Below are 23,954 nucleotides of genomic sequence, written 5' to 3'. Positions count from 1 at the left end.
GTGGTAGGTCCCCCTCAGTGAGCTCTTAATCTATTGGAACTACTGGGGAAAAAGCAGACATACTCTCCTGGCTCTTCCTCTCCCAAGGAGAAAAGAGAAATCAGAAGCTTCTTCCTCCACCCCGACAGTTTACTGTCCGTGAGCCAAAATTCCCACATGTCTGCTAAAACAAAAGCAAAACCTTCAAAGTCTGTTGCAGTCACATGTCACGTCCTGCAGTCCGCGGGGCTGAGAAAACCACACGGTCTCAGAAAGACTTAGAAGAATCATCTTTATCCTCGGTCCCCAGTGCTAAGAGACCTTGAAAAACACACAGAGGCAAACCAAAACCGTGAGCGAAAGCACCAGAAAGTTAGCCACAGCGTTTTACGGGCACCGAATTCAGAGACAGGAAGTAACCGGCTGCCTCAGACCGTCATTTTCTTTGTCTGGAGTGAGACTTGTCAAGAATATGGTCACCTTTCGAGAGAGGGTAAGATCGAGGCTGAGATGAGCGGGGAGGACAGGTGGGACAGACTGCGAGACGAGAGATAGATGTATCGGAGAGTTTTTCCCAAGACCCAGGGAGAGGAAATAGTCTGGGGAGAAAGGGAAAGGTCGTCTCTGCTAGGGCAGATGCTGCACATTGGGTGATTTTTCTAACACGATGAGTGTTTACAACACAAAACGAATAGTCTGCAATAGTCTGAACCTTATTTTGGGGAGTATCTAAATTGACCATTCACCATCTTGGAATGGCCCACAAACAGTGCTTATATAACTTTTTAAATTGTTCATTTTTGCCCAGAGCCAGGGGGAATGAACAGCTAAGTAAGCCAAGCTCCCATTGTGTGTAAAATTGATGTCAACTGAGCAACGGAACATTTATCTTGTGCAGCCTACACTATTTCTTAAATAAGGTTTTGGAAAGCAAATCAACTCGAACGAAAATCGATTTTAAAAAAGAAACTTATCAAGGAAGGAAAATAACCTCTGGGGTTGGAAACCCGATTCACAGTACAGACGGTCACGGTGGGGGTGGGGAGGTGGGGAGCCATCCATTTTCATCTTATTTTTCTAACTTCATGCCGGAAAGAAGACTCTTCATGGAGTAAATGTTATTATCCAGCAAATGTTAACACTTAAACTCAGTAGCAGAAAGACTGGAAAGGAAAGACCAACAGGGAAGGGAGATGCAGATGAAGTAACTTTAGAAACGCAGTTCACGGACTGGCTTCTGACGAAGGAGAGAAGAGAAAGCTAAAAATACTTAGAAGCAGAGCAGACACCATAGGGCGATCAACTCTCAATTCACCCAGGGCCTAGAGGTTCCTCGGATGCAGGGCTGTCCCCAACTCTAAAACTAGGACAATCCCAGACAAACTTGGAGGGTCGGTCTTTCCACTTCATTTATCGGCACCTTCGGCCCATCCTGATTCAGATTCTTTATCTTGGATACGAATATTTGGCTTTTGTCTATTCTCTTAGGTCACCAGATTAGAGATTTCGAAGGTGATGCTATCAGAATCCACCCTGCGGAATCATCATTATCACTGTCCATGTGGAGGGAAGCAGAGCTCAGTTTCAGTGTCAATGTGATCTGTGATTCCTGGGGCTGGGTGAGATCTTGCTGAGTCTTATCACAGCAGAGCAGGTAAGAAGGGAAAATACGCAAGGGTCATGAGACACTCCACCAGGTTACAGTGAATGAAAGATCAGAAAACTTCATATGCTTTACCTAGTCCAAATTGTGTCAGTTCTGAAGCTCGAATTACCTCCCCGTATGAGGAAAAAAAATGCTATTTTTTTCCAAAAAAAATTTAAAAGCATAGCCATCATTTTAGAACTGCCTGCATAGGTTAGCCATTTTCTAGAACAATGGTTGAAAATGCAGCTATGGGAAAGCGAAAACGTGCATTTCACTTATGAGCAGGAGTTCAGGCAAGAGTTACATCCTCTCAAAGGTCAGATTTCCCAGACAGCACTGCTTTCATTATGCATGAATGTATAACCTGCATATAGAAAAAAAATACACCTAATATGACCAGGATCTTGGAAAGTGCCTAGAACACACCAGCAAATGAGAAAGGAAACATTTACGGTAGAATAATTTGACGATTAAAATCTTCTGATTTGTTCTATGGTCCTAAGACCAGTCTCAGAAATCACAGATCTTTGCATATCATTTAATTCATACTCAATACGATTTTTTGGCTGTTCGCCCGGTTAAATAAGAAAGATTTCTTTTAAAGCAACTTGGAAACCACAAAGGTCAAACAACAGTGGACTCGTTCAGAATGAGCAGAAGAGCAAGGAAAGCAATCGCGTCCAGCTACGTACACGTTGGTGGTGAAGACGCCGTAGATCAAGTCCAGCTCGGGCAGGAAGAAGGTGCTCTGCAGCTCGTTGTAGTAGAAGGGGACCTCGCCCGGGCGGGAACAGTTCAGCCGAGCCTTCATGAAGGTGGTCCAGGTGTCCTCCAGCAGGAAGCGCCCCCCGATGTCGTTCTTGCAGACCCGGGCGGCTCTGGAGAAGACGGTTTTCCCGCAGTCGTGCTCCACGGCATTCTCTCGGAAAAAGAAGTAGGTGAAATTGCCGATGTCGTAGGATGACACGAAGTTGGGTTCTGGAAACAACAGGAAAGAAGACAAGTCTCAACATCCGTGTGATGCTTCTTTACGTCTTGCCCGCTCGGTACCTCTTCCGAGGAGGCTTGGTTTTGTACAGACATCTTACAGGTGATGGAGGCCCTCTGAGCACTTAATGGTCTGTGCTGCTGAGGCTGACTCGGTACACAAGGTCTGAGTGACAGGAAATCACCAGCATGATTTCACAGGAGAGCCTCCTGAATCAAAACATCAGGTTAACATGACATCGACGCCATCAGGAAAAGGCAGCGAGGATTTGCAAGACACTTTAAGGCGATACCCATTACTTTATCTGTATATTGCTATATACCTTTCAGAGAGAGAGAGAGAGAGAGTGAGAAAATAAGATTTAAAGGATGCAATGTGATTCAGAATATAAGAGTCTCGTGTCATTTATGTACAAAACAACAAAATTCTTTCATTTTACTTACATACATATGTATGACATATAACTTATGTGCTTTCATTAAGGACTTTAAAATGTTTTCATTTGTGAAAACTGAAAACAAATTGAAACTGTGAGGTTAGTGTCCTAAATTAGCTTTAGCAACCCTTGTTACTATGGTGACCACGTAACCAAGGATTAACTCTTATTTTTTTTTTTCTGGGTTGTCGGGGAATCCACTTAGAGAAAGGAAATGTCCTGAGATGGAGTCATTAGCCTGCACATCTTTGGTCTCATTATTAGCTAAAAAATAGGGATTGAAAAATGCCAAAAGTATGGTAAAACCTTTAATCACCAAGCTCATGAGAAATTAGGAATTATATAGATTGTCAACAGAATTTTAGGTACAGGCTTGAAAGTGTTACCTTTATAACTTGCTGTCTGAACTATTGATAATAGAAGTCATGCCCTTTCAGACACAGATATGCCCTAATGTTTACCTCTAAAAACTCTATAACCAGCTTTGATTCTTACTATTTTTCTCGATTGCTAAGGGCTTTTTATTCAATCAGCGAGTTCCTAAATTTTATAGTGCAATAAGGATAATGTAGCAATAACCTTTGGTGCTCGAAATTAATGAAGGACACACAATTATATCCATGAGAACACATTTCAGGGACAATTAGTTTTTGGGGGGGCCATTCAATTGGCCTTGTACTTTGCCAGATCCTATCAGAATGCACTTGATATTGGCGGGACGACTGAAAATCTGTTTGGCCATGAGATGACCCATTCACGTTAAGAGTAAGACACACAGCAGCCTGACCTAAGATCTAAAATGTAGACACTGATTCAGAGGATGACATGAGGTTGACAGTGGACACTTTACTATTCTGTCCAGAAAGACTATTACTGGTTTTTAATCAACACATATAGTCAATGGTGCCACGAAATATTTCAATTTAATTCAACATCCCATTCTAAAAATATAACAAATATCCTAAATTGTACATATAGGGTGCTTCTCTCTTCCATCCATGATATTGGTCTTAAGTCATTTTGACAACTTCAAGGAATACAATGAGAATTTGCTAAGGAATGATTTTAATTTATAAACTGCCAAGCATACTATTAGATCATTGTGACTTTAACTTGAAATGGGTATTTAAAAACACCAAATCCTGGATTGTGTTAAAATGGATGAGATGGAAAGTAGATATATTTAGGGGTACAGCACACTTTGATACCCTGGAGAGATGCCCACAAAACAGGAGGCCACATATGTCTGACTTCTTTTGGAACACAAGGAAAACTTTGGCGGGGAGAGACGAATTTTTGAATCTGTGTTCACTACGAGTCTCCAAAAGAGAATCATTTGCTGCAGCAGGCCCCAAAGCCAAGATTTGGAACAATTACAAAACTGTATTTGAGTTCTAAAGAACATATTCACCTGTATGTTCCATTTTTAAAGAGAAGGCTCAATCATTTCAGAATAGGCCCTGCACCAAATTCATATAACCAGGCTACAGTCTGATCATTGTGCTGAAAGCAAATAAAAACCACCAGCAACAGCAATCACAGCAAAAAGAACAACAAACTACCTTACCTTAAATGGAGAAAGCTAGGAAAGAAGGTGCAGGACCAGGTGTGTCTTGCTGGGGTCCAGGGTCACCAGCACATGTGGATGAGGTGTGAGGCACAGTCCACGGGATTTATCAAATGCCCTCACAAACACCTACTTCTGCTACTAACTTGGGGACAAACAGCACGGAAACCACACAGCAAACATCTCTGGTATGTAGGAAATCTTGAGCAGGAAAACAAGAAGCTACAAAGGTAAAATGCTCTGTCATGGTTTCTTCCAGCTCCAGGGTGGGTCTATAATTTAAAAATACCTACAGAGTGCTAATGCCGCCATGCCTGGCTCTGCGCCCGGCCCAGGGCTTCACGTCCACATGCTCTTTAAACACAAGAATCACAGAGGCAGGTGCTGTGGTTCTTCCCAGTCCGTGGATGAAGACACCAACGCCTAGCGGTTTAATAATCCGCCCAAGTTCGCACAACAAGCGGCAGGGACGGAGATGAGGTTTCTGCCCCGAATCCAGACGGTCCGCCCTGAGAGCCTGTACATGCACCATCATCCACGCCGAAAAACGTAACGGGCTGCACGGAAGCAGGGGTCAGGGAGAGAATTTGGAATTCCGGACAATGCTCTAGAAAGCAAAGGATCGAGATGAGCAAGATTTCAGAAGCAACTGGAAGGGAAGACAAATGCCCAGATGAAACCTGACCCATAGCTCTTGGAGAAACCAGGAAGGGCACCGAAAGAAGGAAACGCAGGAGGAAGAGGCCAACAACCCAAAAGCTTCTGAAACGAGCAAACTGTTGGGAAGCGGCTGCCCCGACCCCAGATGTGGTGTTTCGAGTGGTGCCCACCGCAGCCTGAGTGCCTGCACCTGACTGTTAGGGCATCTATCCCGGGCCCACTGTCTACGCCACTGAACCGTTTCGCACAGATGTCTCACACAAAGGGGATACTGAATAATGTCAAGTAGGTTGGTCCGCAGCTCCCCCTTTGCCGAGAACCACTCTGAAACAGCCTTATGATAGAGATGCTCAAATACATCTTCCTGCTGAGAAAACAAGGGTCAAGAGCGTGTGGGTGGCGTCTGCTGCATTCTCATTCCCTGCACTTTGCAGGACACTTAGTCAGGGAGCGAAGTCACATTTGAAGCACATCCTGCCGCCCTGCAGTGGTCCTTCAGGACGCTGTTGGGTCCCTGATCGTGAGACCTGAGGCGTAGTCAGGAAGCTCCATTTCTTGGAAAGCTGAGCCTTTTGAAACTCAGCCAGCATTCTGTTCCTTTTCCAAAGACAGCCAAAAGAAAAAAAAAAAAGCAGCAATAATTGTTGAACAGACAGCCAAATATCTCTTGCATTTATAGCCATAAATCTGGAGGAAGGGGATGTTTAATTCTTACCAGGCAAGATAATAAGATGCATATTGTTTCTCTTTCATTATTCAAGTTTTGTTTCCGGTTAAAATGAAATTCGCCGTAAAGTAGCATCTGTCACTCCAGAATGAACTGAACGAGGCATAAATCGGGCATCGCCACCCTGTCTACAGTGAATGTGAGCATGTGCGAGAGAGACGTGAGGGGTCCTTTAGTCCTCAATATTATTGGAGCCACAAAAGAATGGAAGAAATGGAAGGAATGGAAGGTGTGCTGCTAATTCAAAATAAAAGAGGACATGACTCCACGTCAGCTTGTGATGAGCACATGCGTGAAGACGCTGTCTTTCTCGTGCTTGTTAAACATGCTGAGTTACAGATTACAGTGTTCTACAAAATCCGTCACGTTTTAGGAAGACTCACGTCTCATGATATAAGAACTTTGATTTTACACCTTTGCTGACACAACCGTGGCCAAGCAGATGGGAGGATTGAGAATAGACTCACAACATAAGTGAATGTGAATCAGGAGAGGAATAAAGAAATCGACGCTTTTGAGAAGACTTTGACCTTGCACAACCAGATGATGGACATCCAGACGCATGCTCTCGCTCTATACTCTTCCCCTGCCAGTGCCCGCGCATCAGCCTGGGGTGCGCCACGACCAACTGCACGGCGGACCAGGCGGCCGACAGGCTCTTGACACAGACATATTTGTCTACATTGATGGGAACGGATATTGAAGACAAAACGGAATTCCGACGTTCCTACTCTACATAAAACTCACTAGACTTGAAATGCATCGTTAATTCTTTCGCGAACAAAGGCCATCTTGTAATATGCTTTCCAAAGGCGTGGAGCCCATGTAGGCTGTGGCTCCGGCTACCTTAGCCTGAAGCCCTGGGCTGGATCACTGACTTCTGGAATGCTCCTCCACCCTTATGATGATTCAGGGCATGAAACACCTACTTTGTTTTAAGGATTAAAGAAACTAGTACAGAGTAAAAATCCTAATGAATGGTGGCTCTCATTATTATTTCATTATTTACTCTTGATTTCCTTTCTAATAATTTACATCTAGTAGAACTTCACATGATGATTACGAAGGATCGAACATGCAGATATTAAGCTTAAAGGTGATCAGGATTTGAGAAACAAAAATACAGCCATGCTGACTTTTTAAAACAGCAAGCTCTTCCACAAAAGGAAAGAGCTTATGGAAACTACCTTGAGACATGACACACCACAACCCAGAGATCTTCTGACGCCTAATTTGTTAAGAGTCAGTCACTATTAAAACCATTCCCATATTTATTCCCAGATTTCAGACTCTCTCTTCTTGTGCATTATTTTCCTTGTCACGACTCTCTGAATACATGCTGCAGAGGCTGCCAGAATGAACCTAATTCATCTAGGTATTGGTTACGAGGGGAAAATTAAACTAAAAGCGAAGGTACAGTGTGTTTAAAAGCCACTGATGTACTAAAGTTCTTTCCCTAAGATTTCCAGTGGAAAATAGATGATAGATAGATAGATGGATAGATAGATTAGAGATAGACAATAGACACGTGTGTGTCACATACATACGTATAGTATTGAGGTGTATGTATATATGGCTCGATACTTCCACCTACTGGCTGTGTGAACTTGGTCGGGTTATGAACGGCAAAGATTCTCAGTTTCCTCTGTTTTCAGGATGGCAGTAACAACACTCAACACGCGGTATCACTGTGAGAGTCAAAGGGGACACATGCCAGGCACCGGGCACTTGATTGCTATTCATCAAAGTTTAGGCCACTATTTATCTAAATATATAGAATGATACATGTGAAAAATAAATGCATACATTAATAATAAATGCATACATTAATAATAAACATATAATAAGAAACATATATGTAAATATATAAATTAATAGAAACACACGCATTGATAAACATTTCATTGGTCTGTGTTTTTTTCCCAGCAGATCTGGAACCATACAGGGTGGAGGGGCCGTGTGACAGAGGGAGACTTCAGTGCCAGCCAGAGGGCCCCTCCATCACCAGGAACTGGCTGGCCACTTACTGGGCACTGGGTTTTCCTGGTAAAAGACAGACAGAGCCCGGGCCCTCAAGGTCAGTGTGAGGAGACACACAAAACGAGGCTAAAAGGAGCCACAATGACAATGAGGACGGTGCGGGCCAACGGCCGCCAGGTGACCTCGAGACTCAGAAAGGGGAGAGGCGAGGGCGGGTACGCGTTTGGGAATGGGCCACCAGGCCCAGAGCAGGGAGAGGACAGCCTGAGAGAAGATGCTAGGGTGTCTGGGCGTGGATCCCCGGGGCAGGAGGTACAAGGCCAGGCCAGCCACCCACAGAGAGGAGCTGAGTTTCCACTGGCACTGGAGAGACACTAAGGAGCTTTGAAGAAAAGCTCACGACCCAAATACCCGTGCCTGTACTGGTCACGTCGGGGAGGGGGGTGGGGGTGCCACCAAGCATGTCCCTCGTGGTCACTGACACAGACGAGTCAGCCTTGGATCCCGGTCCTTCTCACACTGAGCACGTGGCAGGAAGAAAGCAGTTGCTAACACACTCGCAGCAGGAAGAGGAACAGGGTCCCAGCGAACGCGAGTCCTTCCTCTCCCAGGGGAATATGCCCTCTTGAAAATGCGTCATTCACGTGGCTTTGCGGATTCAAGTAGCAGCAACCTGTACCACGGAGACAGGAGCTGTCTCTTCCTGATCGAGGATATCCGCCTCTGCGTTGGCCCACCATGCTCACCTAGAATTCTCCCTCACCATGCACGTAGGAGCTTCATTAATTGGCTATTTGTCTAAACGTTCCAGCTTGAAGTGACAAAGATGCCCTTGTCCAGTCGGCTCTCTCACTCCGGTCCAAGCACAAAGCCTCTGGCAGCCTTTCTATTCTTCTGGAAGATTCTACCAAATCACACCTTCCTTGGCTCGATCAGTTGTAAGTAATTTCGTGACTATGTGTTTCTAAACATTTTCAAAACAGGAAGTTTTCGTTTACCATGTTCGTTTTTTCCTGATTATATTTTAAACGTATAGGTTCATTTCATCTAAGAATTTTAATAATTTAACCTGCAGAAGTGTAAATCAAAACTGAGATTTTAATTAGACTATTAACTTGAATTCACAGATCTTAGAACTATTTTCATGCCTATAAAGTATTTTTAAAGATCAAGAGGAAAACATGTAAGATTTAATTGAAAGATGACATTGGGCTTGGCATCCTGTAGTTAGAATAAGTAAGCATGTATGGTTTCTTGGTCTTCAATAAGATGATCTGGACAAGGGCGCGAACTCAAAATACAGAGCGAACTATCCCATATGTAGCAGAGAATGGAAAACTGTGAGTTCATTCACGAAGAAAACAAAAAAGTCTAATAGAATAATCTGGAGACAAATTGACTGAAACACATAGAACTGGATATCTTATAAACATATGACAGTAGCATTTATGGCTTAAACTGGAGCGTTTAGGGGAGAGAAAGTGAGCAATGTTAATATTCATGCCAGGATGTCAAGAGTGGCCCAGAACTGTCACAGGAAGCTGCTTCTGATCTCTACACAATGGACACTGAACCGTTTTCTTGAGTGGTTACTATATAAAATATTAGTCAATTTCCACCCAATGTATTGTACTCTTTATAATGATGCATAAAAATAAATTCATGTGAATTTATTTTTTTGGATGCAGGTCTCCATAGGATTTAGTGTATACAGTTGGTGCCCTTGGCTTCCTGATATCTTGGTGAAGGATGGAAGGGCTCATTCATCTGTCGTTTTGAAAGGTGCAAACCGGAAGTCCGAATGACTCAGTGGAAGTGCAGAGCCTTAGTCACAAGACTGAGGTGATGCCGAGGCTCCCCGACTTTCAAGCACTCAGGTTTCCGTGAGCGAGCCAGAGCACAACAGTATTTTTGAAGAGCACCCCAAGAATTGGCTTCTTTGTGTCACGCCAAACTTTTGTGCCCATAAAGGGTTGTATTAAATTACCTCCAAAGGCTCTTCTGTGTTGGGTTTAATAATCTTAATTCATTCTATCTCTTCTTGCCAGCTTTTATAAGAAAACACTCTCAACCATTTCCAAAGTCCCCACATCCCTCTTCCTGTCAGCTTGGGCATAAAAATGTAGATACCAGAGAAAAGGTGGAGGCAGGTTAGGATGTCAGTATTTCCTAGGATGTCGACTCAACAAAGCAATGCTGAGAGTATTTGGGGGGATGCAAGCTCTGGATTGGGACCTATTTTCAAATCCTAGCTCAGGTGTGCATCAGCTGTGTGGCCCTGGTCCAGGTGGCTGATCCTTCTGACTTCGCATTGCCCATCTGTGAAACAGGACCATGGCGTCTCCCTTGGAAGGCTGTGTGGATCACAGATGACGTGTATATGGTGTCTCCTATCCACCTGGTAAGTTATAAACAGCCATGTGACTCTCCCTTGCACCTAGAGTAATAACCAGAGGTAACATAGTTCCCTGCAGGTACACGGACAGGCAGATGACATGCAGGAAGGCTATTTATTGAAAATCTTTTCTGACCCTACGAAGAAAATCAAGTTTGGCTTAGAACACAATTTCCAAAACGCATCCGTCCCACACAAGATGGACAACCTGCCCAGTGCCCTCAGGGGCTGGATGAAGCCTGGGGCACATGTCACAGGATTCGCTCGGCATGCTGTAAGGCCAGCTCTCATCACCCAGCGGGTTTAACCTCCATGAGTCAGGTGTCGGCCCACCTGTTCACAATGACACCGCGTTCTAAGCATCTCCCCAGGTGCTTGTTTGGTAAAATGCCAAACTAGATCGCTGGCTAAGCAGTCCTGATTCCTGCTTTTTTTACTAACCTTCTTTGACTTGATAAAGACTTTAGTTTTCCTACCCAAACATCCTGCGTTCCCAGGCCACACTTGTCTTTATTTTGCTTGTTCTGTGAACTCGGCTTTCATTTATGAATCTCCTGCCTTAACAAATGTCATCTGTCCAGGCAGCACTAGCACAGATGACCCATAGCTCCAGCGCTGTGTAGACTCTGCCAGTCACTGTCCCCAAGACGGAGCCCAGCAGCGTCTCCCAGCCTGGCTGTGCTTGGACCCCCGAGGGGTGGGACCTGCTCCCAGGGAGACGCATGGAGCTCCACAAAGCCCGTCCTCACGATTAGCAGAAACAGTTTCTCCTGGAGATAAGCATGGAGGGGATTTTCTCCCAAGCAAATTCTCTTTAATCATTAGTAGCTGAATCATTGTATTTTAAAGACCTCAGAGAGTCCATTTAACGTGTGGGTAACATCGTTAAAGTATTTCAAACCAAGAGAGCTTGAGATTGCTAGACACAGAGTTTTCTTAATGACAAACATAATAGCTCATAAGAACTGATATTATTAGAAATGAGAACGCTTGCAGATTTCAAGTGACCTTGCCTCCCCACGGGGTCACGGCTGGAGTCTCGGAAAACGGAGGTCATCAGGACAGCCCAGCAGATAAGCAACCCTTTCCTCCAGCAAAGAAAACACACAGGTCACCGAGCGCTAAGGGGGTGACACCCATGTATGTGTCTGCACTGAGCCAGCAGAGCTAATTTATGAACCAGTTTTTCCAAGTTCCTACTGAGTTCTTAGTCTATGTACAAGCCGGCGGTTCCTGCGGAGCCCGCAAACTCAGTGTGCACACTATTCATTTGGAAATGTCTTTTTCCCCACTTTTTCACGAGTTTATTGTTTCCCCAATTTGATGGCCAATTTCTTGAAGGCAAGTTTTACAGCTTCTCTATTTTAAGCATCGGCCATTAAGCATTTATTATCCTGTCTTACAGTAATCATTTAATAAGGGTTATTAACAGTTAGTATTTTAATGCATTAAAGCTGTTAAGGTATTTCTCTAAACACATAAATTTGTTTTAAGAGTGATTTTGGCACAGGGGAAAAATCCAATTTTAAAACTGATATTCATTACCAAACACATAACTCAATGTTTCACATTCCTGCAGATCATTATCCAATCGATCGTATTGCCTTTTATAACCGACTGAACAAATAATGGCTGAAAACTAGAGTCCGAATGAGTCGGCAAAAGGAAAATTTTTAAGTGTCTGGACCTGAATCAGTTTCAAACACATGAATCTATTTTTTCTGATTTTAATTCCGGGTTATAACTAATACAGCAGGCTCCCTTCACTTAACATCATTCATATTTCTGCTTCTTGTGAAGTATGCTCTTCTCCTATGGAGACTCCAGCACTAAGTCAGATGCTGAGCAAAGATGCCACACACATAATCCCTGCCTTCAAGGAATTCGTAAACGCGTGGGGGAAACAGGGAGGAAACTATTCATCTGTTAACTCATTTCTTCAAAAAATATGTATTGGGTGGACAAAACACATAAGCTCAGACACTCATTCAAATAGATGGGAAGAGACAATGTGCTAAAGAACATCACAGCAAAGGATCAAACTTGAACGTGATAAGGGGGATCGAGAGAGCTGGGTGGGGACAGGGTGTGATTTCAAACCAAGGTATCAGGTGAGGTCCTACGGAGAAAGGCATTTGAGCCAAGACTGGAAGGAGCTCAAGCAGCAAGCCAGGTACCCAATCTGGGGAAGGGGCTTTGCACATAGAACACAAGATGACCAACCACCGTCCGTGGGCCAAATCCTACCTGCTGGCTATAAATAAAGATTTATGAGCACGCAGCCGTGTGGTCACATGTGCGTTGGCGATGGCTGCTTTCACGCTACGATGGCAGGATTGAAAAGCTGCCATGGAGACCACGTGGACCGCAAATCCTCAAACGTGTACTGTCTGGCCTGCTGCAGAAAAAGTCTGCTGGTCCCTGGGAGGGAGGGAAGGGCCGTGGCACGGGCAGTGATGAAGGTTGACGCCGATCGAACCGCTGAGGTTGCTGGAGGAGGACAGAGGTGGTGGGGGGGCGGAGGGAAGACGGGGAGGGGGGCTTTGGTTTTCTCTGCAGGGGAAATGGGGACTCTGGTGGTTTCGGGAAGGGAGGAGATGCAGGAGCTCTAGCATCGCGGGGTAAGCACGACCGTGCACAAGGCGGAGACCCAAATGAGTCTGGGGGAGACTCAAGCTCCGGCTGAAGTAAGGAAGAGCCAGAAGGCGGGAGCAGCACAGACCAAGGAAAGTGACGCCAGCATCAACCCCAGATGCACAGACACACGGCGAGAAAGGCAGGACGCACCCAGACACGGCACGCTTCTCCCGGAAGAGCTTCCAGGGCGCACCTGGGGAAGGTAGCAGGATTCGGGGCTGGAAAAGCGGGCGGAGCCGGGAAAGAGCAGCAGCTAAACCCGAGGAAGCCGGCCCCGAGCCCGCCCGGCTTGCTCTCCCCACTCAGCCTTCGCCGACAGCGGACGGTGTGGCCCCCCGCCCCGGTCACGTGGCCCAGGTGCAGTGGTGCAGGTGCTCATAGCCACAGTGCTGGTGGCGTAATGAGAAATCGTACCCGGAACTCTGGTACTAGACCCGAAGGACTTAGCTTGGATTTTGAGCAAGGCGGATCGCTGGGACTGTATCAGGTATCTACGCTCGTCTCCGGGAGGAGTGGTGGGAAGACGAGAGGCTTGGTAGGTCCTCCCTCGGGGCTCCCTGTGTCCTGGCAAAGCCAATGCCACCATTCGCCTGAAGATTAGCCCTGAAGTGCTGGGGGTCCGGAGTTGCCGACAACCCACGACGAGCTCTGTGTCCACGTCCTAAGTCCCGGAGGGGCATTCTTGGTGCCTGGCGCTTCTCCGAGCATCGCTGCGTGTTTCTGCGGAGCCTTCGCTGCAGTCTTGGAGGAAGTGATTCAGACAGAGAGCGATTCGGCCAGAGGACACGCGATTCGGCCAGAGGCCAGAGGACGCGCGATTCGGCCAGAGGACACGCGCTCCAGAACGCCGCTGAGGAGAGAGGCTCCCCTTCCCCAGAGGCCAAGGGCGGCAGGGATGCGCGGCAGGTAGAGAGCAGAGTTTTACGCGAACGTGCTGTCCGCCCCAGCGCTCTGACAAGCAGGAGGAAGAAAGGCGCCGGCTGGGTCTGTCGCGGGCACAGCAGACACACAGCCGGGCGGCCCTGACCTCGCTGGAAAGAAGAAGGCAGCACCGCGTGCCGGGAAAGAGCACCACGCAGCCGACGGGGAGACCAGGGCGGCCAGAGGGTCGACCAGCAGCACCGGCAGAGGCTTCAGCTCGTCATCAGAAAATAGGATGCTGCAGCTTTAAGGCCTCAGTATCTGAGTGTTCCTTGATCAGGGCGCTGTTCTTACAGGTTGAATTCCATCCATCCAAAATGTATGCTGAAGTCCAAACCCTCAGTACTTACACATGTGGAAATAGGGTCACTGCAGACATAATGAGTTAATACGAGGTCCTACTGGGGTAAGGTAGGCCCCTGACCTAATGTGACCGGTGTCCTTACATGAAGATGGCCACACGAGGACACAGAGACACACAGGGAAGACAGCCATGTGAAGACCGAGGCACAGACTGCAGGGACGTTGCCACAAGCCAAGGAATCCTTGGGGCCACCAAGGAGGAAGAGACCGCCCCCACAGCTGACGCCCAGATTTTGGACCTCCAGCTTCCAGAACTCGGAGACGATGACTCTATGGTGTTTTAAGTCACCCGGTGTGCGGTACTTTGCTCTGGCAACTCTAGGAAACAAACACAGGCACTGTCCCAAATGCCACTGAAGCTGGGGCTTGATCGAGGAGTTGTTGGTGGCTGGCTGCTGCCTGCCTGGCGCGACGCTGGTTCAGGCAAAGAGAAATGTTAGCGATTGCTGTTCCGGTAACTGTGAGCTCGCCCAACGCGTCCGTGAGGCACCCGAGTCGTGGAAGGAAGTCGCGTCTCCGGATAAGCGAGCTGTCCTACACGCAGTCGAATCACAGACGCAGGAGTTCTGCGGGCCAGTGGGTCGGCGCCATCCTCCAGACCGCTCCCGCGGAGACGATTCTCTTTCCCGAACACGAAAGTGTTGGCAGAGCTGGAAAGCGTCCAGAACAAAGACACGAGTTCCATCTGCCGTAATGTGCCAGCGGCTGCTAGCTGAGCAACGGCCCTGAGTCCCGCAAACATGTGGCAAGACCACGGGCCGGGAGGCAGTGGGCACGTCCTGAGCATCCTGGGGAACTTGGATGTGGCTGCAGCAGGACAGGGAGGTCAGGAGGCACCAGCCTCAGAGGGACGGCAGGTGGCACAGCAGGAAAGCTTGGAGGAGGCTCCTCGGAGGTGTCGGGACAGGGGAGGCCACTCCGTGTCCGTCACTCGGGACCCACGGCCCAAACTGCTTGCCCAGCCTCGGTCCGCGAGCACTCAGCCACTGCCGACCACACGTCAGCGTCCTGTCAGACGGTGGGATGACCTCCATTTACTGTGTCCTTGCTGCGTGCGAGACGCTAACATTCATCGCCTCTTAGTTGTCTCGATGTATTCCCACCACAGCCCGGACGGGTGGCTAGTCACCTCCACTTTGCAGATGAGGAAAGGAAGCCTTGGGAGGAAGGACGTGGAGAGGTCGCCGAAGGCTTCCCGGTGCAGCACGGGACTGGAGGAGCCGAATGGCCCAGGAGAACAGAGTGTGCAGGCGAGGGGGCGGGGGTGTCCAGGCAGAGGACACACCGGGACGGAGAAGAGGCCGGAGTGAAAGGCGGGGTCAAGGGTAGGACGGAGCTCAGGCTTATCCTGAGGTTCTGGTGGCCGTGGTTGAATTCGGCCCTCAGAAGAGGGGATTTCGTCCCTACCCTGCCAGCACCCACAGCCCCTAAGCAGAGGTGTCGGCATCATGAAAGCAGAGACTGCACGACAAAATCCAGATGTCAGACAGCCTGGCCACCCTGGCTGGGCACTGCCCAAGGCTGGGCAGAGATGCAGGGCCGCCCTGCCCTTGAGAACGCGCCTGGGCGCTGCTGGCAGCCACGGTCCCCACCGCCCCCAAGTGTTCACACGCCTCTCTCTCTCCCTCATTTCCGTTTACTAACTGCGGACGTCTGTGGTTTTCACCCCTTCACACACAATCGGGGGCTTTTTAAAGACATAAAGGAGAAGAATGTGATCAGATTAGGATCGTAGAAAAATCACCCTGCTCACAGACGAGGAAGTGGCCTCGAGTGCCCAGTGTCCTTCTGACGTAGTCATTTTTACATGGTCACTTATTAAACATTGTCGAGCACTGGCCAACAGTGTTTGAGCTCTGTGCATACCCAGGAGGGAACGAGACCCAGGAAGTCTGACGCGGGACTAGTTTCTAGAAAGAGAGGCAGGAAACAATATCCAAACACATAGTCGATCAAGTGATGACAGGGATCTCGCCGGAAGGGAAACTGAAGGATGATGGGACGATGATGGGACAGAGCCACCCGGGATAAGGGAAAGCCTCTTTGTGGGGGAGGCACGCCCTGGACCTCATCACAGCTCCCCAGGTAGCGTGGAGCGACAGAGTCACTGAAAAGAGGCGCACGGCCATTGTCACTGTTGTCACGTGCAGGACAGCGCCGACTCCCTCTGCCTCCTTGCAGCTGCGGCCGCGCATCTGGTGGGCACTGAGGGAGGGAAGTCGCGCGCTCAGGCCAAGAAGTCCGGCTGGAGATGGGAGAGGTCTTTAAGATTCGGGATGGCTCCCCTGACCCCTAGGGGGACCCCAGTGTGCTGGGCAAGACGGGCGCTGAACCCAGGACAACAGATGCAGCTGGCCGGTGGCTCAATGGCCTCTCTGCAGCGCGGCAGGTCCTGCAGAATCGCAGGCAGGAGGCTGAGAAGGTGGCCAATGAAAGTGCTGTATAGGGAGCTGACTCGGGTGCCATATTCACGCAGCTGGAGAGGGCGTTACAGTCACCTTATGGGCCTCATCAAGCAGCACGCTCCACCCCTGCCCGAGGCCACCCTCCTGGGGAAAAGGTGACCTGGGATTGTGACAGCTGGGGAGTGAGGTGGGTAGGGAGGCTCTTGATAAACTACTAACCAACTTTAAAACAAAAGCAGGTAGGGGGAGGCCCCCTCAGGTGGAGGACAGGCCGGGCGATGGTCCTGAGCAGGAGAGAGTATGGGTCGTGGGGGGCAGCTCGGCTGAGGGAGGAGTGGGTGTGGGGAGCAGAGGAGACGAGGTCCTCGCGGCCCCCGAGTCCCCGGGCATGCACACAGGCCACGGGAGGGAGCAGGCAGTTTCTCTTCCCAGAAGAGAGAAGGCATCAAGGCCATGTCAGCCCAGGATCGGCACAGCCCGTGCTGAAGGGTTTCCCCGGCCAGTCTGTGGACAGCAAGTGGGAAAGGGACCGGCGCGGCATTGTAGATAACTGAGGAGTCTTTAACCACAACAAGAAGCAGAGGGAAAAAGAGGGATCCCCCGCACCCCACTGCGTGAGCCTCCTTCCTGTTCCCCATTAAGCTCTGCTGAGCACGGATCCAGCCCTCCGGCCTCCAAGGCTCCTGGGTCTTGATTCTCCTTCAGGGGAAAACTCAGGAGAAGAATATAGCAGCATCGTTTAATGAGTCTCTAAAACCACAGTGGGAAACAGGATCCTCCTGGACACTGCGGAACCGAGGGCGTTTGCTTTTAGCTTGTCTGGGTTTCTTTATTCTTGTCTCGTTTAAGAAAGAAGAAATCTGAGCGTTTTTATTAAAAGAGCGCAATCACCATCAGAGAGGAAAAAATTTAAGGCTATGTCATAAAAGAAGGGATAATGGATATAGTGACAACCTATTGGCGAAAACATCACTCCAACGCAGAGTGGGGAGAGCGGAGACAGTGTCCGGTTGAGGAGCACACGGGATGTGACATGTGGACCGCAATTAGATCAGTGAGAAGGATGTCCCTGCGCACAGTCTCAGCTGGAGACAGAACAGAGCTAAGTGGGGGTCAGAGGCCGGAATCTGTCCTAGATGGGGGATCAATTAGGGCAGAAAACCAGGGCCAACCAGGAGCAGAAATGCTGCCTCACGGTTCAGCAGAAGCAAGTGCCCCAACGAAGCCAGGAGAAGGAATAAACGGTGAGCAGTACGAACTGGGAACCCTCGGCCAGGCTCTCTGCCGTTGGCCCAAGACTGCGGATGCCCTGGTGTGGCCAGGGAAGGGGCAGGGAGTGCGACCCCCAGAGAAAAGCAGGGTCATTCCGTCACAGCAGGGGTCAGGATGACACTGAGCTGCGTGGTGGCTCCACCACGTTCGCCTTAAAACCGTTTTCCACTTCCGCGGTTTCTGGGTCATGGCTGATGTAAACAGCAGTGCATTTTAGGAATCTAAAACTCTCCGTGTTCAACAAGGAATGACAGTGTGGCTGCTGTGACCGGGGCAAGCACCGGGTTGGCGCCTCTGCTGCCCTCGCTACGTCACCTGACTCTCAAATGGAAAGGACGCCCCCAGAGGGTGAGCAGAATCTGAGCATCCGATCAGTCCGTGGGTATGGGAGTCACGTGTAAATAAACAGCCAGTGTTTATAACTCAGGCTCTGGCCTGAATTATTTTTCCAGGATATTTTTAAAGGTATCACTTTTGGGAAAATAAAGAGACTGTCCTCCTAATTACTTTTCACTTTGCTTCCAGCAAATTCTAATTGCAATGCCTTGGGGCTGGCGGTTGGGAGGGGGCTGGCATTGATTTTTAACGGGCTACTTTGCTTGGCTAGTAAAAATCAACAAATAAATAGGAAGAAGAACTTGGAGCTACACAGATGAAAGCTTCGAGGATGAAAAGAGACCGCCCCAGAGAGCTGATGGGTTCAGCTACAACCAGTGCCACAGAAATCGTGTTGATGGAGAGAACCTGGTGGAGGCTTTGGTGCAGAAAAATCACTCATGCTGCCCTTTAGGAGCAGACAGACTGGTTCCACTTCCTGGAAAAACATGAGCAAGACCTTTCTTCTGTACAAGGGAGTCTTTAAAAGACAAACTGCGAGGTTGACGTGACTGCGTTATTCGACCAAACCCTTGTGTGGTGTGTCTATGACACATACACACAAATACGCATACGCAATGAGTCTAAACCGGTGGTTCTCAACCAGAGGCAATTTATGGAAAAATTTTTTGTTGTTACAGCTGGGGGAAGGCGTGCTCCTGCATCTAGAGGGTATAGGATACGGACCTCGCGAACCATCCTGTGATACCCAGGACAGCCTTCCCCGCCCGCCACCCGTCACCACACAAAACAATTATCTGGCCCAAAATGTCAACAGTGCCGAGATTGAGAAACTCTGCTCTATGTAATTAGCTTGTACTTGGCAAGAGGCCAGTGAATCTCTGTAGAACTTGAAAGCTCAAAATAGTAAATAATATAATGGCAACTTGAAGATTTCATCTTCGTACAAAAACTCTCAAATAAACGCTTGAGGGAATGGATCACACATGGTGCATGTATCTATCCAAGACACTGTGTTTGTGAGTGTGCGCGCGCGCCTGTGGGTGTGTGTGTGTGTGTGTGGCCATATCCACACGTGAACACACACACCTACAGAGGGCTGAATTTCAGCTGTCACATCTCGGGACATGGTACCCGACCAATCTCAGCTCAGGTGGTCAGAACACCTTCTAATTGCTCAGTGAGCAGGTGACCACATTCTAACACGAGACTAAAGGGAGGTCTTCTGGGGTTTCTGATTTCTTAAAACACACACACACACACACACACACACACACACACACACACACACGAGAAATGTGCCTCTTCTTCCATTGGATATTGTCACATCTGGATGCAGGACCCGAAACCACAGTGGTGAACTTGCATCCGGGAGCAGTGCCAGCCTGGGCCCAACCCGACAGGACAGACGGCGGGTGGCAGAGAGAGCAGGACTCACGTCCTCGTTAACTCGAGCCACCGAGTCAGCAACTCTGCAGACACCTGCCCCGACCTTGTAGCTTACATGACTCGATACCTTTTCTTTTTAACTGGTCAAGTTATTCGGGGCTACCCATAGCCAAAGCCTTCCTTTCACACAGTCTCTAAAACCTTCATGAAATGCGGGTAATTTCCCTTTTTACTTATCTAATGACATGAAGAGAAAATGCCCCGCGTCTACAGGTATCTTTGACATGATCAGATTTTCTCAACGTCAGACAACATTAAAAACCAGCCTGCGGGCGATAAACGTCGACATCCGCCCCCTCACCATAGCCTGGTGGTTGGGAATGCCCATCTGTCTTTTTTACCTGGGAGCCACGTGATGCCCTTCTGCATGGAAGTATCGATAATGGCGCGTTTTGAATTCTTTAGACCCCGAAGGATTTGTTTTTCTTTGGAAACAGTGACAGCTTGCGTTTGAGCAGCACAGACACGCGTGGCAGGGATGGGAGCGGCCGCGAGGCTTACCGTTGAGCCACTTGGAGTTGTACTGGGCGGTGCGGAGCGGAGGTAGGACGCCCAGGCTCCGGTAGATGGCCGGGTCGCGGCCCGGGAAATCCATGGCCGTGGCGGCGTACAGCTCCCCGCCGGCCGTGAGGAGCGCCGTGGAATTGTGCTGGGGGCTGTAGGGACAGCGGGCCATGCCGCTGATCTGATCGTGGACCTCCGTCAGGTTACTCAGCTGTGGGCAAGGGCAGGAGAGAGAAACCAGTTATCCCCAGGCAAGGCCTTGGTGGCGGTGACGGAGTATGCCCATCTGTCTCATCGTCCCTTTAGAGTGACCGAATCTCATGCTAGCGAATCCTCACAAAATATGAAGGATGGTTGTACGTGGCTTCTATGTATGATGCATGGGGCACTGCTGACGTTTCCACTTTAATAAAGAAACCAAATTCAACATTTATAGAAATAGAAGACACAATCTAAGAATTATGTACAATTTCATCAATATAAGCGAATTGGCCTGTTACAAATAGCCCAAAACTGTGTTCACAAGTAAGGATGTGTGGGTACTTCTAGCACCACAGAGTCAAAATTTCCAAAAACTCTATTTTTCAGTTTTCAGAGCGACAAATGCACATCTTGCCATCACCTGGTGGGACCCAGCCTCTCAAAGGCTGGACGCCCGACCAGTCGCTGAATGAGAAGAGAGGGGTCTTTGCGGGGAAATCTGTTCCACTCAGTTCCTCACTCGGCCCCGAGAGGCAGCAGGGCAGAGGGGCCAGGCAGGGTCTCAGATCCACCACCTGCTCCACTGGAGGACCTGGGCCCTGGGTAAGTTACTCAAGCTCTTTATGCCTCGGGCTCTTGTAAAACGGGATGTGAAGGGTGACAACTGCATGGGGCGGATGTGAAGATTAAGGGACTGAGTCAATGCAGAGCTCTCCAGTGAGCATCTCTTCTTATCATGTTAATAGCTGAATGTTAATTTGAGAACAATGAACAGTGAAAGCAGATAAGCAAATTCGGCTTTCAGGGGAAGTTGTGCATTCAGGGAAGAGCAAACGGAAGTCCTGAGGTCGGAAGGCAACACCTGGGCCGTGACAACCCTGCAGTTCTGCTGGTTGAGATGCTGACAAGCCCCTTCGATAACGGGCAGCTTAGAAGAGAGAGTCACTGGTTATAACTTTACTTTGCCCCAAGTTCCAGCTGTTCATCCGTTTGCTTTAATTTTTTTTTTAACATGCTTCTTATCAATTTGTCATATCTTTGTTCATTTGGATTGTGGTTTTAAGGCCACTTTAATACTTAATGGTATCTCTCCAGTAAAGCAGAATAAGAAAAATAAAATATATTTAGGATTAATGCTCAGGGTCACTGGTGGGGAAAAAGCTAGTAGAAATAGTTTAGAAACCTATTTAAATTTAATTATATGAGCTATGGTTATTTCTAGTTCTTTATATAATTGAGAGTTGTGATTAGAAATAAATCAGTACATCGACTATTTATTCGATTTGACAAAAGAGGTTTCTTTTTGAATTAAAAAGCAACTCCTTGAAGAATAGAAATACATTTAACCTTAGGGTTTTAATAGAATGTTTGGATTTTCCCAGTAGTAAATTTCATCAAGACTGGACATGAAGCCATACCGTGCGGTTGGTGCAGACAGGTGTGAAAGCATTGGTCCCACAGGTAAATAACCGATCTCCACCCACCAAAAGCACCCGGATATAGTTCTGGCATTCTCCTGAAAAAAAAAAAAAATCACAGGAAATACATTAACAAGGCCTGAGCACGAGGGGAATGGTAAATCTGAATAAAACATTTTATTTGGCTAATAAGTTAAATTTGATCAGTATAAAACAACAACAACAACAAAACAACTCTTTGATATTGATCCCCTCCCCAAAAAAGTCAAACTGCCAAACAATCTGACCTTTTTGTTTAAGAGGATATTTAAGAGCATGTTCAATTGAAATCTCAAAGCTTGCCTGTTCTTTCGATGAAAGTGGTTTCGTTTTAAATTGCGTCTGATAACAGTGCAAACCCTAAATTATATTCGATGCGCACTGGGAAAACAAATAAAAGCAAACTACGCTTAGGAAACAGTATCTTAGAAAACTTCCCGAGATTCTGGAAAAAATGTTGCGAGCGGTTCTTCAAATGCAAAGCAAAGGCCACGGTGAAGCTTTGTATACAAATTGGAAGAAGTTTTACAGTGATGTTCTGAAACTCTGTTACATGCCTCGCAAGAATCTATTAACATTTTTGATTCTTTGATGGACAAGTAAAAATATAACTAACAAAGAAAGGATGTCTAAAACGCGGGGGGAGGAAAGCGGGTGCTGAGGGTCGACCCAGAGTTGATTATTTCCTGCAGCTGCAAAGCATCACAGAAATCCTGGGGCCTGGCCACAGTCGTGGGAGGACTTTTATTAAGCGAGCACTTACTGGTGACATACTCTTTGGTGCGCACTGTGCTGGGGATCGAGGCCAACAGGAAAATTAAAATACAGGGTGGTCGCGATTGCTTTGCAGTCATCCACAGAGGAACAGCACGTTACCAACTCCTGAACAGGGGCTGGGGGGGGAAGGGAAAGGCTGGGTGTTGGGAGGGTTCCCAGAGGTGACACCTAATATGAATTTCCAAGGAAGAGTAGACTTGAGTGGGGCTTCCTGGAGGAGATACCATCTGACATGACACCTGCAGGATTTTAGCAAACAAAGGATGGAAAAGACGGGGCGGGGGAGGGATAGTGGGTTGTGCCAGGGGCCCCCGGCTGGAGAAAGCACGGTGCTCTCATTGCATGCAGAAGAGGCGGCGCAGCTGGGGAGCCAGACACGGGCCGAGCGAGTAAGTTTGTATTTTATTCTGAATGCGAAGGGTCTCGTCACATGTTTTTACTGCACGAAGTTCTGGCCTGAGGTGACATTTGTTATTATATTATAGGACCACTGGGGGTTCAACGTGGGTGCTTAGCTAGAGGTAGAGAGACTGCCGTTCGGGAGGCAGGTAAGGAAATCCTTCCACAATTCGGTCCCTCCTCACTCTGCTGGGACCGGGTGGGAGGTGCAGAAGGGCAAAGCCAGGATCCCGCAGATCAACGGGGTGTGGGGCCTGAGCCACCAACTGCAGCCAGAAGACACTGCAAGGCAGCAGAGGGTTAGTGTCGCACAGTGCCCCGAGCGAGGGAGATCTGGACTTCAGGGCACAGCAACACTCCTTCCGCCAAGGGGAACCCCCATCTCCACGAAAGCTGAGTGGTCGGCGCTAGGCTGCTTGAACTTGCTTTCTAAATGCAAAGTGAAAAGTCAAAGGTAGGCCAGTCTCCTAATACTCTCCCTAACTAGCAAGGGTAGTGACGGCTAAATTGAAGACATTTGAACTGGTGGGGTGGGGTTGGGAGTGGGGATACGGAGTAAAAGATCTAAGTTATCTATGAGAAGAAGTAGGAAGTGAGTGCAAACGTAGACAGTCAATGGGGTGAGCAAGGCGCAGTCACGGGGAGCTGTTTTGTTGTGTTGTTTTTATAACCGGGGAGAGGGCAGGAGAGTTCTAGAGAGAAAGAACAAAGCAAGACTTCAGAGGACCACATCGTCACCCCTTTCCGGGCGCTGGGAACACAGGAGGGATACAGTGGAGCCACCACCTCAGGGAGCAGAGGGGCACAGAGTCGCAAAGACAGGATCGAGGCGAAGATGAAAACGCAAAGCCTA

The 23,954-nt window shown here is 48.3% G+C and overlaps 1 protein-coding gene and 1 long non-coding RNA gene across 4 annotated transcripts in view; one reads left to right on the top strand and one right to left on the bottom strand.

Annotated features, from left to right (window-relative positions):
• The window catches only part of SEMA5A (semaphorin 5A), a 417,033-nt gene that overhangs the window by 134,446 nt on the left and 258,633 nt on the right, over nt 1–23,954 (bottom strand). For 2 of the 3 annotated variants that reach the window (XM_039842784.1, XM_039842785.1), the window contains 3 exons: nt 21,887–21,984; nt 20,265–20,478; nt 2,320–2,605 (listed from right to left, as the gene is read on the bottom strand). In XM_039842784.1, coding sequence (XP_039698718.1) covers nt 2,320–2,605; nt 20,265–20,439 — 461 coding nt within the window. In that variant the 5' untranslated portion in view covers nt 20,440–20,478; nt 21,887–21,984. The remainder of the gene's footprint in view (nt 1–2,319; nt 2,606–20,264; nt 20,479–21,886; nt 21,985–23,954) is intronic. The other variant, XM_039842786.1, reaches the window with a different exon arrangement.
• On the top strand, nt 267–10,207 carry LOC120586283 (uncharacterized). The gene is made up of 4 exons (XR_005648678.1): nt 267–472; nt 1,468–1,633; nt 7,935–8,082; nt 8,797–10,207. It is a non-coding gene; the product is annotated as an uncharacterized LOC120586283 (long non-coding RNA).

The sequence above is a fragment of the Pteropus medius genome, unplaced genomic scaffold, assembly GCF_902729225.1.
Source record: "Pteropus medius unplaced genomic scaffold, Ma_sr-lr_union100, whole genome shotgun sequence".
Classification (NCBI taxonomy): Eukaryota; Metazoa; Chordata; class Mammalia; order Chiroptera; family Pteropodidae; genus Pteropus; species Pteropus medius.
This window is presented reverse-complemented; position numbering and strand designations above follow the sequence as displayed.